This window comes from Psammomys obesus, unplaced genomic scaffold (assembly GCF_907164565.1).
Source record: "Psammomys obesus unplaced genomic scaffold, mPsaObe1.curated_primary_1811, whole genome shotgun sequence".
Lineage (NCBI taxonomy): Eukaryota > Metazoa > Chordata > Mammalia > Rodentia > Muridae > Psammomys > Psammomys obesus.
The window spans coordinates 19251-36157 of NW_026590049.1; the positions used below are offsets into that span (position 1 = coordinate 19251).

The 16907-nt window shown below is 42.1% G+C and overlaps 1 protein-coding gene across 2 annotated transcripts in view; it reads right to left on the reverse strand.

The window, feature by feature from the left end:
* Nucleotides 1-16249, reverse strand: part of LOC129675578 (baculoviral IAP repeat-containing protein 1a-like) — a 33963-nt gene extending 17714 nt beyond the window's left edge. For both annotated transcript variants that reach the window (XM_055605537.1, XM_055605536.1), the window contains exons 1-5: nt 16134-16249; nt 15039-15138; nt 8804-8885; nt 7651-7702; nt 5084-7195 (exon numbers count right to left, since the gene is read on the reverse strand). In XM_055605537.1, coding sequence (XP_055461512.1) covers nt 5084-7195; nt 7651-7702; nt 8804-8885; nt 15039-15138; nt 16134-16218 — 2431 coding nt within the window. In that variant the 5' untranslated portion in view covers nt 16219-16249. The remainder of the gene's footprint in view (nt 1-5083; nt 7196-7650; nt 7703-8803; nt 8886-15038; nt 15139-16133) is intronic.
* Nucleotides 16250-16907: the final 658 nt, after the last annotated feature.

Consider the following 16907-nt stretch of genomic DNA (forward strand, 5'->3'; position numbering starts at 1 on the left):
ATGAACCACAACAATGACCAGCGTGACACAATACCTCTAACGGTGTAATGGTGGCGTTTATACCTTAATGGTAACCAACCATCTCTAATTGGACATAAGTTCCACTCAACAAGAGGGAAGACATGACTGGTCCTGGAAACCTAGCCAAGTTCTCAGGGCTTGCAAAGCTTGGATGTTGAACAACCTCCAAATACCACTGTACTAAGGAGCATAATCCCTAACTACATTCTACACATCTGTCCTTGTGCCCACAGACTATCCCTATCCTCATCAAAGAAACTTCTCTTTGCAACAGAGGAAGACTATTACAGAAAACCAAAACTGATCAAAATTAAGAATTGTGATGCCTAGTCCCAACTGACACATCTACAACATGACTGGTTGGCCTAAGGCTCAAGATCACTGTGGGGAAAAGGATAGGAAAGATTCTAAGAGCCAGAGGAATACCAAGTTTTACTGAGGTTCTGTCTTCTGGAAATGTCAGAGAATCTACACCCATGAAGTCTCACTAAGAAGATTTCCTAAACATGACCTGAACAAGATTCACACCAATGGACATGCTAACGTGGACAGGCTGAAGCTCATGAAGCCTCAACCACGAGGAAGAACGTCAGGCAACTAAGGACTTCTAAGGCGGGGATTAATATTCTTCCCGGGGAAGAGCACACCAACTGGTTATACAATGACAAATGGTCAGCACTCTGTGTGTGTGACATCATATGGACTGATATGGATGCAAATATATATACATATGTGTGTGTGCAACATTGTATGGACTGAGCAGGTTGCATGTGTGTGTGTGTGTGTGTGTGTGTGTGTGTGTGTGTGTGTATAAAACATCTGAAGAAAAAGGCCATAAATTCGATTGAGAGCAAGGGGAGTTCATGGTAGAGGTTGAAGCAAAGAAGAGAAAGGGAGGAAAATATAACTGTTTCACACACACATATGTGTGTATACATATATTCCCAAACATATAAATACACCTGATGGGTTTGTCCAATGTTACTTGTGTCTGTGTGTGTGTGTTTCTGCCTTCTGTTCAATAAAAAAGCTATTAGTTAATGCCAAGGTATTCATTCCACTACTGCAAACTTCTTTTGTGTTCTATATCATGGTTAAAGATCCATTTTCAAATCTAAGGTCTTAAAGATTACCTGTTACAGTTTCATTCTTGAACTGTCATTGATCGACTTTGAGCTATATTTTTTTATCCTATCTCTCTTATCTTTAATTTTTAAATTTTTTTGAGATTAAAATAAAATTACATTATTTCTCACCTTCCATTTTCTTTTACACTCCCTTCCATCTATCCCTCCATCTACATTTTTCTCATTTCTCTTATTTTGAGACAGGATCTCAAGTTCCCAGTATGACCTTAAATTTAGTATGTAGCCGAGGCTGCCCATGAATTTCTTCTGCCACCACCTACCATGTATTGAGAATACAAACATGAACAACCTTGCTCAGTTTGCACAGTGCTGGGAATTCAACCCAAGATCTTATGAATGTTTATGTTATACAATACATGTTTATGGCATATCAACATTCTACCAACTGAGCTACATTCTTACCCTGCTTTGTCTACCTGTTGCATGAGAGTCAACCAGCTCTTTTGGAATCTGTGAGTGGATATTTTTCATCACATTAATTTGTTTTCAAGGATGAGATATGTAGAAGCAGAACTGTCCAGCACACAGTGAGATTAAATCCAACCTGGGCAAGCAAAGACACTATCTAAACACCAGAACCAGGAGTAGGAGGCACATTTCTAAAAACCAGGAAAAAGTCGTATTTAATGTTTACCTAAAAATGCACATATAATATATGTAAGTATAGGTGTACATATAAACATAACTTAAGTGAAGTTATGCCGCTGGAGGTGAAAATGCCATGAAAAAATTAAAGTCCAAGTGAAAGGTATAAAAATTTCTCTTCACACTGTGGTCAGGAGACCCCCCCCCCCAAAATAACATAGGCTTTTGCTGTTTCCCTTGGTTGCCTCACAGAATTTGATGACAGGATCCTATTACTCAAGACACCACATACTTCAAGCTCAAGACATGAAAGAATCTAGAACTGTCCTTGGAAGCCTCTTCCCTAACGACTAACTCTCTCTCTCTTTTCTCATTAAACTTGTTTTAATGGATCTCAAAATTCTGTGACAGATTTTTAGTCAAGTTGTATCCATTAAAAAGTACTGATTTTGAAAACTAATAACTTAAAACTGCCACGTACACACAGTGGTCCAGGAAACATTCTTCTTTTCTTCTGAAGGTTTTACGATGCATTGTTATCACTAACCAGTATTTTACTATTAAACTTAAATGGCCAATTGAGACAAACAGTTCTGAGACCATTCTTTCACCACTGATTAAGACAAAGAAAACAAACAAACATACAAGACTAACTCTCACAGTACCCAAAGGTGCTAGGAAAGCTGTCAAGGGAGAAAAGAAATTCACCATCCTACCCAGCCATAAAGCCTATGAACCATAACAATGACCAGCATGGATGCTATATCCTATGGTATATTAATGGCTTTTTGTATCTTGGAGGTAACCAACACCTACCCAATAAAATGTAAAGGCTACTCAGTAATAGGGAATTCATGCCTGCTACCATAAACCTAGCTAACTTCCTGTGGCTGGTAAGGTCATGGACCCTGGAAGACAGCCTACTCTTGCCATTTGCTAAACAAGTGTAATTTCTACCTGCATTCTGAATACTTATCCTTATATCCACAGATAAGTGTAGCTGTCGAAAAAAGCTTCTTCTTTCTTTTTCTTTTCTTTTTTTTGTGTATGCGTGTGTATGTGTGTGTGTGTGTGTGTGTGTGTGTGTGTGTGTGTGGTTTTTGGAGACAGGGTTTCAATGCATAACCCTGGCTGTCCTGGAACTCACTCTGTGGACCAGACTGTCTCAGATTCACAATACTCTGTCTGCCTCTGCCTCCCAAGTGTTGGGATTAAAGGTGTATGCCACCATCATCTGTCAAAGAAGCTTCTTTTCCACAAAAGACAGAGACTATAACAGAAGTCCACAACTGGACAAAATCTTGACAATAAGCAACCATGTGGAGCCCACCCCAATTGATATATATAAGACTGCTCTTATATCCAAGGCTCAGGGAACATGGTAGGAGAGGGGACAGGAAGCTTGTAAGAGCCAGAGGATCAGAATATCTGCTATGAGATAGTGAGTTCTATACATCTGACCAGAAAGCTACACCATAAAATCTCAACAATGTGGTTGCCTAAGCAAGGCCTCTACAATCACAACACCAGTTAAAAACAATATGGGTAGTCCCACCCCTAGATGAAGAGCTATGTGTGCTTAGTGGACGCTGAGGGGGGACTCAGCTTCTCCACAGACAATGCCCAGCAGGTTATCCAATCCCAAGCGGTCAGCCCTGAACACATACGTATACAAGCAACACTAATAGACTCAGCGGTTTGTATTTATATATACAGATATGTAGACTAGGTTGACAGGGAACTGGGGAACAATAGTAGGTGTTGGAGGGAAGAGAGCATGGCATAGAAAGTATGTAAACACAGCACTCATGTATGACATTGTCAAAAATATAATGAAATAAATATAAGTAAAAACAATAAAACAGGCAAACAAAATAAACAGAGAGAGAAAAAGAAGGAAGGGAAAAAGAGATAAAAAGGAAAAAGAAAGATTGAAAGCTCATGAGGCCTCAACCCTACACAAAGAACTATAAAAACCTAAGGGATGCTAATGATGGGAAAAACAGTCTTCCCAGGGAAGGGCATGCCAGTTGGTTCTGTACTAACAAATGGTCAGCCCTGAAATCATATATACAAGTAGTAGTGTTCAGACTGAGCCGGGATTTAAGTATTGAGAAATGTATACACATAATTAGTATACAAGTATATTAGAAACGTATATACACACGTGTATGTATATAGGTCAATATCAACAACTAGTTTTTAAAAATATGCCGTGAATCTGAAAGAGAGCAAGGAGGGGTATATAGAAAGGCTTGGATGGAAGATAGGAAAAAAGGACATGATATATTTTATAGTCTCAAAAGTAATTCTTTAAAAGAAAAAGGACGGGCCTGAAGAGATGGCTCCGTGGTTAAGAGTGCTGTCTGCTCTTCCAAAGACCAGGGTTCAATTCCCAACACCCATATGGCAGTTCACAGCTGTTTGTGATGCCAATTTCAAGGGATCTGACATCATCACACCAAATGCACATAAAATAAAAATTAAATAAATCATTAAAAAAACAAAAAAGTCATTTGAAAAGTTTTTTTAAAAAAGAAAAAGGACAATACAGACAGAGCAAAGAATACTTGAGCATATAGTAAGCTGCTAAAAAAAATCCAAGTTCTGCTACTAACAATAACAAAATTTAAAAATTAAATATTTGCCATGGTATAAAAACTGAGAAAGGAACTGAATGAAAGATAGTAAAGTCTAGGAGCTGAAAAGATGGCTCGGCAACTAAGAGCTCCTGTTGTTCTGCAGAGGACCACAGTTAGGTTCCCAACACCCACATTAGGCAGCTGAAACAACCTGTAACCACAGCTCCAAAAGATCTGACACTCTCTTCTTACCTCTGAGGGCCCCTAAACATACAAGCACAGGAACACAGACAGTGAAATAAATATATATATTTTAAAAGACATCATTATAAACTCTATCCTGAAAACTATCAAACAGTGCTTAGAAGAAGACATAATTATTATTTACGCAGATTAAATGCCTTCTCTGGAGAAGCCATTTCCTCCTCTGGGCAGCGAGAGTGCAGAAGGTTCTGCAGCATTATCTGACACACAATGCCCCATTTACCAACAACAAGCTACTCAAGCACCCTCTGAGGACCTTGAGAGATGAAACTATGGTGGCAATATTTTCCTAGTGTTGTCTGAGTTACTTGAAACCCATTCTAGGATTCGGGCCTTATACACTGTCCCAAACAGTGAGAGTATTCAGATCTCTCCTATCGAGGCACATCCATGGCTTGTGCCTGAGAAGTTTACTCATCTAACACAAAGGATGAGAAAGCACAGAGTCAGCCAGAATGCTTGTGAAAGCACACTCAGGGATACCTGGTAACTGGTCTGTCCCTGAGACCTCAAGAGACTGCAGGGCAGGCAGGGTGAGAAGCAGCTCCTGTTCTGCTGTGCTGAGCTCCAGCCTGCACACGGAGCACTTGGTGACAGAGGTCTTATTCAGCTCCAGAGCCGGGCGGATGCTTTCAAGAAAGCCACTGCTGTTGGACAAGCAGAGCTCAATATTCTGTGAAGCTGAGAAGACTTCCATTAGGACCCGGAGCAGTGCCTGGTCTGCGGGGCCCATGTCGGCCACTGCAACTTCCAACCTAGGGATCTTGTGTGGCTTGGGTGACAGTTTCCAATACCCAGAATTTATTTTGGGTAGACACCTGCATTGATTATTCAAAAAACTGTATAAATTCTCTTCATTTTTAGCTAAATTTTCTGCCCATTCCTTCATATGTTCAAAGGCAGATGCATAGTCCTCATCTATTGTTGGTGGCTGTAATGTTTCATAACACTTTTTCATGACTGAGTAACCTATATTAGGTGACATTTTATTTCCATTTATGAAGACTTTTATACTTGCCAACTGTAACAGGCTTTCTGGGTGGTCCCTAAAGTACTGGAAATTCAAAACTTTTAAAGCCAGTGTTCTCCCTCGAAGGAATTGCAAAATCAATGGAGAACATGCAGAAACTGTGTTGCTTTCATAAGCAAAGTTTAGAGCAATGCCCAATAAAGTTTCTGAAAAAATCAAGGAAAAAGCTACAGGAGAAAAGTGCCACAATTTTTTAATTGATTGTGTTATCAAGGAAGGTTCTGGTCGGTGCTTAACATGATCCTCTTCTTCAGACATGTTCTTCAGTGACACTTTCTCATCCACCAACTGAAGCAAATGAGACACAACTTCTGGCCCTGCCTTTGATGAAGGGTGGCTGGAGACATACTTCAAAAAGTTGTTGTAGGTGGTCAGAGCCTTCAAGGGCGAGTTAATTTGTCTCAAATAATGAATTCCCAGGTCTTGGTCTTCCTGCCTGTCTGAACCCAGGAGTTCAGTCAGCCTCATGGCAGCAAGAAATTCTTGGAAGAGAGGACTTAAAAACCGGTAGACTGGTCTCAGTCTCTGGGCAGTGAATTTGCTCATCAAGCAGGTGGTCAGGTCTTCATCTTCATCCACTCCGGCCTCTGTGAAGTCATCATTGTTGAACTCAAAGCATGAAGAAAAACACCCCCTCAAGGCCAGCTGTCCACATGAGGACACAGTGGCCTTGAGGGCCTCATCTGCAGCTTTGTACTTTAAGGACAGGTACTTCATATAGGACTTGAAAACGGCCACATCATGAAAGAGCTGGTCAGAAGGATTTTGAAACCAGTCAGTACAAACTGCTGCCATGAAGAGAGGAGTTTTGTGAATTCCCTGTAAATCCTCATTCTGTCCAAAGTAAACCATAAATTCTTGCAGACGTGTTATAGTCTGTGAGAAGACCTTCCGTAATACAGAGACGGTATTATAGAAAGGAAACTCTTTGATCTCTAGAATTGTATCCAGGTATGGACGGATGGACCTGGCCCTGTTTGTATGGACAGCGATCAATAAGCAGGTTCGTGACAAGTAGTTTTTTGTAATCAGTGTCTCTAGGGCTTGGGGGAGCGAGTCCACCCCATTATAGTCATCCAACAGGAACAGCGCCTGGTGTTTTAACTGCTGGATGATGCTGCTCAGGCATGCTTCACTAATGCAGCCTCCTGCCTCTAGGAGTTGGGCACAGATGATGCTGGCCAGACCCTGGTCTGGTCTGGTGGAACTAAGGGAGAGGTAGAAGACCAGCTGGAACCTGTTCAACAGGGGACAGCACCCTGATGCCCAGAGAAAAGCTATTTTCTTCAGGAAGGTTGTCTTCCCACTGCCAGCTTCCCCCTCCACACACATGATCGAGCTGAGATTGGCGAAGACCTCAGGGATTGTCAGGGCCCCTTGCACTGGCCTGCTGATGTGCTTTGAAATGATGGACACATCACAGCCAAGCAAGTGGTCAGTGCCTTGGCTGGAGCACACCTCTGGTAAATTTATGTGGCGGAAAGTGGCTTTGGTGTAGGCGTCTCGCAGCTGCTTACTCAGACTCTTTGCCTCCTGAAACCACTGGGCTCCCCTCGGAGCCAAGCCTGTGGAGAGAAGGGAGGCAGAGGAAGGTGTACCTTCACATCTCTCTGATTGCTTTGCTTGTCTGCCAAGAGTGGATTAAGACTCTACTCTCCTTCCCATGACCCCCCTTCATACCCTAAGACCCTCTCAGATCTTTCCATAGCATCAGGGTAGGGTACTATGTCTAATCCTCTCATTTGACAGGGACTTGGATATCCTGGCACCCTAATTTCCCTTTAGGACCTCAGGAGAGCAGCCTGCTGCACGATGCCTTTAACACTGGCTGCTTTGGATCTGGCATGAGGACTGCTGTCGGTAGTCCTGCATTCACTCTCAAGATGCCCCAGGAGCGCTCTCTCACCCACAGCTCCCTTCACCTCAGTGCTCTCCTCTAGGAGCTCCTCAGACAATTAGAAATATGCTTTCCTGTGCAATGTACAAATACACAGAATCCCATGTGCTTTCAAGTTCTTACCGGCCTCGGTGGGATGAACTGGGTCCTCGTGATTGCTTTTACTTGTGATTTCCTTTGAAAGAGAAATCCTTTATTAAATTAAAATTTGCATGATAGTGAGACATTATGTTATCATTGAGAAACCAAAGTCTTCTAGACTTCACTCTGTTTGGGGCATGTATTCTACCAACTGAACTATGTTTCCAGCCCTTGCAACGTCATTTTGAAATTCACAAATATTGTACACATATCACATCAACCCAGAGTTGATTATCTTTTCAGTTTTCACCCTGTTTTCTTCATTGTTTAACGGTTTGTTTGCTGTCAGTTTTTTGTTTTGTTTTATTTTTAGAGATGGGGTTTTATAGTATAATCCAGGCTGATCTTGAACTCACAACCATCTTCTTCCTCAGCTTCCAGAATGCTATATTGCAGACATGTGCCATGATTCCCAGATTTGCTTTTGCTTTGTGGGAAGGCAATCATAGCAGACCTATCAATCAACTGCGGCATGCAGCAGTTGGTATGCCCATTGAATTCATAGTTGTGTCTTATGTTGCAAAAATAGATTTCCTGATTTATTACTTGGCATTTGGTTTTGTTCACAAAGCACATTCATAGGCCAGAAATATATCTCAGTCCAGAGTGCTTGTGTAGCACAAAGGGGGTCTTGGTTTCAATACAAGAAACAACATCAAAAGTCAAACCAGCTGGACATGGGTACAGACATTTGGAACCATAGCATTTTTAAGGCCGAGGCAGAGATCACAAGTTCCAGGTCAGGTTTGGCTGCACAGAAAATTCAAGATCAGCCTAAGCTGAAAATCTGGAAATCTGTCTCAAGGAAAAGTCCAACCAAGGAAAACGACAAGTGACTTTAAGTTTCAAAAGTTCTAGCAGAAAGTCAAGCCTACTGCCCTGCAGGAAAAGGGCAGGTGGAATGTTTTTAGTCTGCATTTTAATCAAGTCAAAGTCTAAAAGAGTCTCAAGGGTCTGCTTCTTCTGGGAGAAGGGCTCACTGTTCACTGTGACGCCCCATCTATAGCTATCATGTGACAGTTGCTTCTTAGATTCTCATGAACTCTATCTAATGATGATACATATACAGTTGACAATTGAGGTTCAACCCCACAATGATGTGTTGCTGAGTCAGAGAAGGGGCGGGGCCCATTACCATGGATTCCAGAAGTTCATGGTGGCTCTCAAGGGCTGGAATCACTTCTGCAGAGGACTTCAGGTTTTGAAGAAATACACAACTATGCAGAGAAGATAAAGTCATGAAATGGTTCCATGCAGTTAAGTGTCTGTATTAGCTTTATGGAGAACATGAAGATTCAGGACCAGGAAAGAAGCAGAAAGTGAAGATTTTCAGTGACTCTGTCAGTCTTGCATCCTGAATAACCTTCAGTCTCTGGGTTCCAGTAAAAATGCATGTGGTTTGTAAAGTAATGGTGAGGATATTCGGGGAATGTGTTGGGGTGAGAACAGAGTTAGTGCCTGTCCGTGAAACCAGCTGAAATAATCTTAAAGAATAGAAAATAGTGACACAGCACTGTGGGTGCAGAGGCAAGAGGATAACGAGGGCTCGCTGGATGCTAGCAGGTTCAGAGAGAGACCCTGCTTCAAGGGAACAAGAGGGTGACATAAAGGAGAGGAGACTCCCTGTCTCCCTTTGGCCCTATGTAGAACACAGTGCACACACAAACACACATTACCTAAGTGAACAAGGTAAAAATAAATAAAAATTCACAGATTAAAAAATGAGAAAACTCTATAGAGTCATGGAAAAAGAACAACAAAGAACAGTAAAAAATACTAAATAAAGTGTACAATTAAGAATTTAGTTAACAATAATTTTTAACCATTTCGACTCTTGTCAAACTGTCAGAAACAAAGAATATATGAGAAGATGGAAAGATCAGTGGACTTGGACAGGGACATGCATGCAGAAAGGGGAGGAGGGTAGAACTGGGAGGGGAGGAGGGAGGGGCTTATGGGGGAATACAAAATGAATAAAGTGTAATTAATAATAAAAAAGAATAAAAACATAGATATCACACAGTTAAATAAAAATTTAATGCTTGCTGGGCAAACATGGAGACTGGGCTCAGATCTGCAGCATCTGTGTAACAGCAAGGCAATAGGGACAGTGTAATCTTAGTGCCAGAGAAGGAGAGACAGGAAGACCGTAGGGGCTCACTAGCCAGCCAGTAAGTCTCATTGGCTAGCTCCAGGTTTAGTGAGAGACCTGCCTCACAAAATAAGTTGGACAGAAATACAGACCTATTTCTAAATACACAGAGCATGTTGCTTTCAGGATAGAGAGGAATCAAGCTGGAACTGACTCAGAATTTCCTCCCTGCTGTCTCCCTGTCACAGTACTGGAAGAGGCTTTGCAGTCTCCTGGGGGAGGAAGGCCTACAACATCACCATCATGCCAGACAAGATGAAGCCAACGGTGAAGTGGCCTGAATCTTTGGGGATAACCGACTGCTTTTGAACTGGACTTGAGGCTGCTTCACAGATTCTCTAAACCTGGTCAAGCTGAGTGAGGTGGTGCAGGCCTGTAAATCTCAGCACTTGGGTGTCAAAGACAGGTGGATCTCTGGGTCAAAGGCCAGACTGGTCTACATAGCAAAGTCAGAACAGAAAGGGCACCACAGTGAGACCCTCTTTCAAAAAGGCAAAATGAAAGAAAACAAACACCTAAATTAAACCTGGTCAAAAGCCCATGGCCCAGAAAGTCATTAAAGGTCTTAGCAGGGCAGGGTCTACTAATGCTATCTGGCTTAATGGACATCCTGTCAAAATTCCTTCTAAATATTTATGTTCCTATGCAAAGAATGCTGCTGCTTTGATCCTTGGCTACGTAAGCTTCTCACTGTAGTACAGAGAATAACTGATTATTGAGTGTCAGCAATAAATGAGACGTCTATGTCAACCTCACACCAAGGCTCTGGGAGCATCTGGGAGCACAGCCATATCCATTGGAAACAGCAAAAGTCATGAAGCCAGCACAGCTGTTTGACACAGCTGCTCTAGCAAAGGTGAGCCAAATGCTGCAATCATTTTCATTCTTTCTCTATTAAGGTTTTTAGGCTCTATGTGTTTTAATTTTTTGGGGGAGGGGGATTTCAGCATTATGATTTTTTCTGTCTTTTCCCAAGAAAATTATGTCTGAGTTATTTCCTTTTAGTAAAAATAACATTATCTGGCCACTGTTGTGAAGGTTTCCTTATGCTTTAGAGATCACTGAGCACAGATTAGCATGTAAACTAGAAATTTTTTCATGAAGCCGTTACTACAGGAACCTTTTGTGGATATCTGCCCTTAAGCAAACTCAAACAGTATAAATGCTGCAGGGGATACAAAGACAAGGACAAGCTCTGACTGGCCAGAAAACCAGGTAACAGATTCAAGGCCTCCCTTTACAATATGCTTAGAACTCTCTGAAAATGTAGTTTAAAGAAAGGGGGTCATACAGGGTACACCCCTGGAGGAAGAGAACTCAGTAAATAAGACAGATTGACTAAAATAACTTGTTCCTACTTTATAGTGTAGATGATGACACAAGTAGTAAAAGGTGTTAGGTGTTAATATTTGCTCTACATAAAAAAAAAAAAGTTCAGGTATTTTCTGTTTGTCTGGAGTGCCTTAAAACTACAAATACTGCCTGCCTAAAAGCAGGCTGTTATATAAGAAATGTGTTTGCTTTGGATAAGACAATCTTTAGATTCTATAACTTGGAGTTATAAGGCTTATAATAAAGATAAATCTGCTCTGTTTATATTTTCTAATCATGACTGAAGTTGTAACACTTCGTAATGAAAAATCAAACAAATCATCTGTAGTTCTTGGACAGGTTAGTCTGTCATTAGTCCGTCTTTGTTCTCTGAAACCTGTGTAATAAAGAAGCAATCTCATTGCTAGTCAATCAGAACTGCAAAGTTCCCCTGAGCACCTCTCCTGACTCACTCCTCTCTCCCTCGACAATTATCTCCTCTGCGCACCACTCTCTGTTGCTCTCATTCATCCATAATCGCTGATCAAAGTGCAGAGCTTTCTGAGCCACAGTTTGGAAGACTGTTCTTTTTTAAAAAGTATTTTATTCTTTGGAAATCACAGATGTGTGTACAATGTATGTGGATTATATCAACCCCACTGCCTTTCTTCAGTTTCCCCAGACCCTCCTCAAGTCAGGTCATCTCCCAGCTTCGTATCCTCTTTTAACTGAATTCAATTAGTGCTGCTCATGGGTGAGTGGACATGGGGCCATCCAGCAGAGCTCGGGGAAACCTCAAGGCCCATGGGCTGAACAAGTGTCAACAGCTCCCCTCCCACAGGTGGGGCTTGGCTTGGCTGGATTTGGGGCAGGCTTGTATGGACAGGCAACCACAGCAACTGTGAGTTCCTGAGGGAAGGACCCTGCTGTGCACAAAACAAGACAAACCCAAGACAAAGTCCTCTACAGCCTCTGGCTCTTATGGGCTCTTGGGCCCCTCTTCTGCAATGGCCCCTGAGTTTGGGAGGAGGAAGTGTTCCCTCAGGAATGAGCACACCCTGTCACTCACTGTCTGCACTTTGACCTTGTTGTAAGTCTCTGGAATTCTGTTCTTGTTAAGGTCTGAATTTATGTTCATTCCAGACCCCCATTAGCAACTGAGAGCCCTGGGGTGTCCTAGAGAAACACTTGGATGAAAGTATATGGTCATTGTTGCCAATTGTAAGTTTACATCTTGCTGTTGTCTATCTAAACAAAAGCTGGGGCTAAAGAGATGGCTCAGTGCTCAAGAGCACTGGCTGCTCTTCCAGAAACCAGGGCTCAATTCTCAAAACCCACATGACAGCTCACAACTGTCTATAGCTCTTGCTTCATGGGATCTGACTTCCTCACACATGCAGACAAAACACTAATGTATAAAATAAAAATGAATAAGCTAAAAACAAAACAAATATTGGGTGTGGTAGAGCATGCCTGTCATCCAGCTCTTGGGATGTGGAGGCAGTTGGATGACCTTAAGGCCATCCTCCCTAAACACTGAGTTGGAGGCCATCCCGGATTATCTGGTGCTCTGTATCAAACACCCATCTACCAGCTGACCGCCCCCCAACAAACATAGCAGGCAAGCCAGTCAATTATGGTAGCGCATGGCTATGCATCTAGTATTCATGAGAGTAAGGCAAGAAGATGTGAGTTCAAGGGAAATCTGAGCTATACTGCAAATCAAGATCACCTACACAGGAAATTTTTTAATTGTTTTTTTCTGAAATAGGGTTTCTCTGTGTAGCCCTGGATTTCTGGGACTCACTCTGTAGACATACTAGAATTCTGTCTTAAACAATGTGAGGGCTGGGGCAGTAGTTCAGCGGCAAAGTGTTCTCACTCATGACACTCTGGATTCAACGTCCTTTCCCCTTTCACACACACACAACAGACATAGAACTACAACAAAAAGAAACAACAAACAACTGAAGAAGAGCAGGCAAAGTTGAAGGTTCATGTAGATGTGTGTGTGCGTGTGTTTGGTAAAAGGACAGTGAACTGAAAAACAGGACTGTGTTTGCCCCTGGATGAGGAGGACAGCATCCTCAGGACAAGGGAGTGGCACGGTGGCCTCTGAGGCATTGGGAGACCTTGACTTCTTGACTTTAGCGCTCAGCTCCTAGGCTTTATTGTTATTGTCCTTTAAACTAGATCTGTAATTACAGTAGATACGAATTACGTATGCTAGTTTTAATTAAAGTAAAACAAAGTTTGTTGATAGATTCTAGAACAGGTTTTAAGTACAAGCAAATTGTCTCCCACCTTGCCGCACAGGGATTGAGAAGAGGCCCTGGCATTCTCAGCTATTGTCTACATACTCCTAAAGAAAAAAGGAAAAAGTGGGACCTGAAAATGTCTCCGTGGGAGAACAGTCACTACTCCTGCGAGGACTCAGGTTTGCACGCAGCACCCATATCAGGCAGTTCACAGCCTCCTGTAACTCAGTTCTAGGGGCTTTGATGCCCTCGTTCTGACCTCTGTGGGCACCAGTCATGCAAGCAGTGCACAGATATACATGCAGACAAAACACCCAAAAGTCAAATACTTTAAAAAGTAAAAGAAAAAAAAGTGACCACTCATCTTCTAACTTCAAAATGAGATGGAAATATTCTATGTATTTATTTATTTAAAACCAGGAGATATCTTGCTATATAGCCCTGGGCAGGCACAAAACATGTGATTTTAGAAGGAAGAGAACTGAGAAGAGCTAGAGAGAGATAAGAGAAGGTAATGGGAGGACGGTGGTGAGCATGAATGTAATAAACTGTAATATTGTATGTATTAATGTACACTAAGAAAACATTTTTAAGGACTATTTTAAGTGATTCGGATATTGTTAGCATCCTATCTCAAGACCAGATAGTTATTTAAACCTTTACATTTAAATGTTAATAATTAAACTTAAATCAATTTAGAGCACTTTTAGGTATGTGTTGGATGGAAAGAAAAGGTACTGGTGGAACTGAACACAGCCTGCTGAGGTACCAACACAGCTGCAGATTTTCCTGCCTTCCAAGGGAAACCGGATCAAAAGACTCTTATTTCTTAATTACACGTGCTGGATTTTAAAACAGATCAACTTTAGGGGAATTTATATCAAAGCATTTAATATAAAACAAAACGGGGTTTTTCTTCATTCAGCTTCCTGAGAGCTAGGATTTCATGTGTCAACCACCTTGCCCAGAAATACTCACTTTTCAATCTGTGCATATTGATATTTATCTTTGAAAATTCTAATTTCTACATAATAACAAATTTATTGTGCAAGTGGACCTTTCTAGGGTTTTCTTATGTGTAGAAGAGGAATAAAAATAAATTTGAAGACTGACAGAAAAGGGGTGAGAGTAGCTCTATAGTAAAGTGATTGCCTGGCATGCTCAAATTAGTCCTTCTACCACCAACACTGGAAAAAGAAAACCACTGGGGAAATCTTAGACAATAGAAATAGAAAACCATAAAGCATTCTAAAAGGAGATGAAAAGAAAAACTAGTTTGTACTCAAAAAAAAATCAGAAATGCCTAGAACTGGCAGAAATGATGTGCTCTCAGCAGTGGGCTTAGGTGGCTGAGGCAGGAGGATCATGAGATCAAGTCCTACTAGATAGAATTGTTATGACAGTCTGTGCTACACAGATCCTGTCTTTAAAAGTGTGTACATAGATCCAACAAAAACTATGATCTTACTATGATGAGTAAAAAAGCTAGACAGGGAGAGTATCAAGGGGGAAAAGAAATAAAGATACATGGATGTATTCCTCGCAGTGGGAACCAGAGAGTGAGCAGACACTACCCACAGATAACAAACCTGGACAGTGAGGGAATAACAGATGAAGTGAGTTCAAAGTCAAGAGAATTTACTGCTCACTCTGGGAAAAACTTGGTGTGGTCTGCTAATGGGTCGTCACCTTCCTCCCACTTCTCCATACATCCTCCACAGGAAAAACACCGGACAAGGTCCTTTTTGCCTAGGAAAAGGAGATGGGGTCAGCTCAACAGCACGTACACCTGTCAACTCACAAGAATTCCACTCCAGATTTCACCAGTGAAATCCTACTTGCTCCTCCAGTTGGATTATGTGGGACTACCACGCACAGGAGGCAAGAGTTCACACAGGACTCTTGGTCCTTCCGTGGGGTGGTCAGCAACAGTCAGCAACAGGCGCTGAAGGTTCCTGTGCACCGTGTGCTTTGATGAAACCTCTCCCAAGCCATCATCCTGAAAGATTTGCCATCAGGATCTGGAGTAGGAGCTCCGTGAGAGCAGAGATTTCTGTCTGTCCTGGACAATGATGACTTACGAGACATTCACAGACATAGGCAACCAACAAGCAATTGCTTACGGAGTAAATCGGGAGAATATACTTGTAGCTGGGGCAGGATGGAAGAGCAAACTTAGGAGCCTCTATGCAAGGCAGGTTATGAAGAATCCCTGTCTCTGCTCACATTATTGCCAGCTCTCCTCCCCTAGAAATAGGAGCACTTCATCCATGACACTCAGGCAAGGCTGGCAAGAGAAGACGATGCGTTAAGACCGGGTGGTGAGTTTAGTGCCAGTGGAATAGGCCTGTCGGATCAAGTGACCTCAGGATCCCCTAGCTCAGAGGCTGAGCACCGAGGGAACTATGGAAAGCTGAAGGTCTTATGAGGCCCCAAGAGATCTATGACAAATGAAAATAAAGAAAAGTGCAAGTCCGGGATTAGACTACTTGTCAGACACAAAATACTGACTATTTCAGGTGCGAAAGAGATGCTCAGCATAAAGAGCACTGGCTGCTCTTGCAAAGGAGTCAGGTTTGTTTCCAGCACCAGATGCTGGCTCACGGCAACTATATCTCCAGTTCCAGGATCCAACACCCTGGCTAGCCTCTGCGGGCACCAGGCAGACATGTGGCACATGTGCTTACTTGCAGGCAACACTCACACACAGAAACGTAAAAATAAAGGGGAAAACCCCGACTGACCTGTGTAGAAAAGGCCTGCTTTGACGAGAGCGTCAACAGCCACAGGTGACTTGTGGGGCCAGTTCTTAAAAGTCTCCTTCCTCATGTCTTCATTAGCAAAGACGCTGTCATTGCAGTAAGCTTGGGGAAAAAGATGTGGGTGAGAAGAGCAGGCTTTGATAACAAAGTTCAAGTGAGTTGTGTGTATAGGCGGAATGATCTCATGATCTGTGCTTGTGTCAGAATAATTGAGGGTGGTTAGAAGAGCAGGAAGAAATAAGAGGTACAAGAAAGACCATGTTAGAACTGCTGGAGCCGAGTGGCAAAGGCTGGGGTATTCCATTCATTCTATTCATTTCTGTGCATGGTTACTGTGTTAAAGTGTAACTTAAGACTGTCCCCTGGTCATCTAGCATCAGGATAGAAGAATATTGAGAGGAGATTCCTATTTCCAGAGTCTGTGTGAAGATCTGAGAAAGGTCATTTCTCCTGTGGCTTTCTTAAAAAGAGTCATTTTCATGGCTTGCTCTTTGAGATGACCACACTGGGAAGATCATTCATCCTGGCCTGGGCCACTGGTCTAATCTTCTCCACACTGTGAGGACTTGAAAATTAAAGTGTCCCAACCTTGGTCTGACAAGTTTCTCAAGATGAAAGGCTGCTGTGTTCACACATAATCCTATATCCCCCCCCCTTTTTTTTTCCTTTTACTTTAAGTATTTCTTTGGCATTTGGAATACTACACTTTAATTTAACCAGAAAAATATTTTTAGTGTCTAGAAACTTTTATTGACT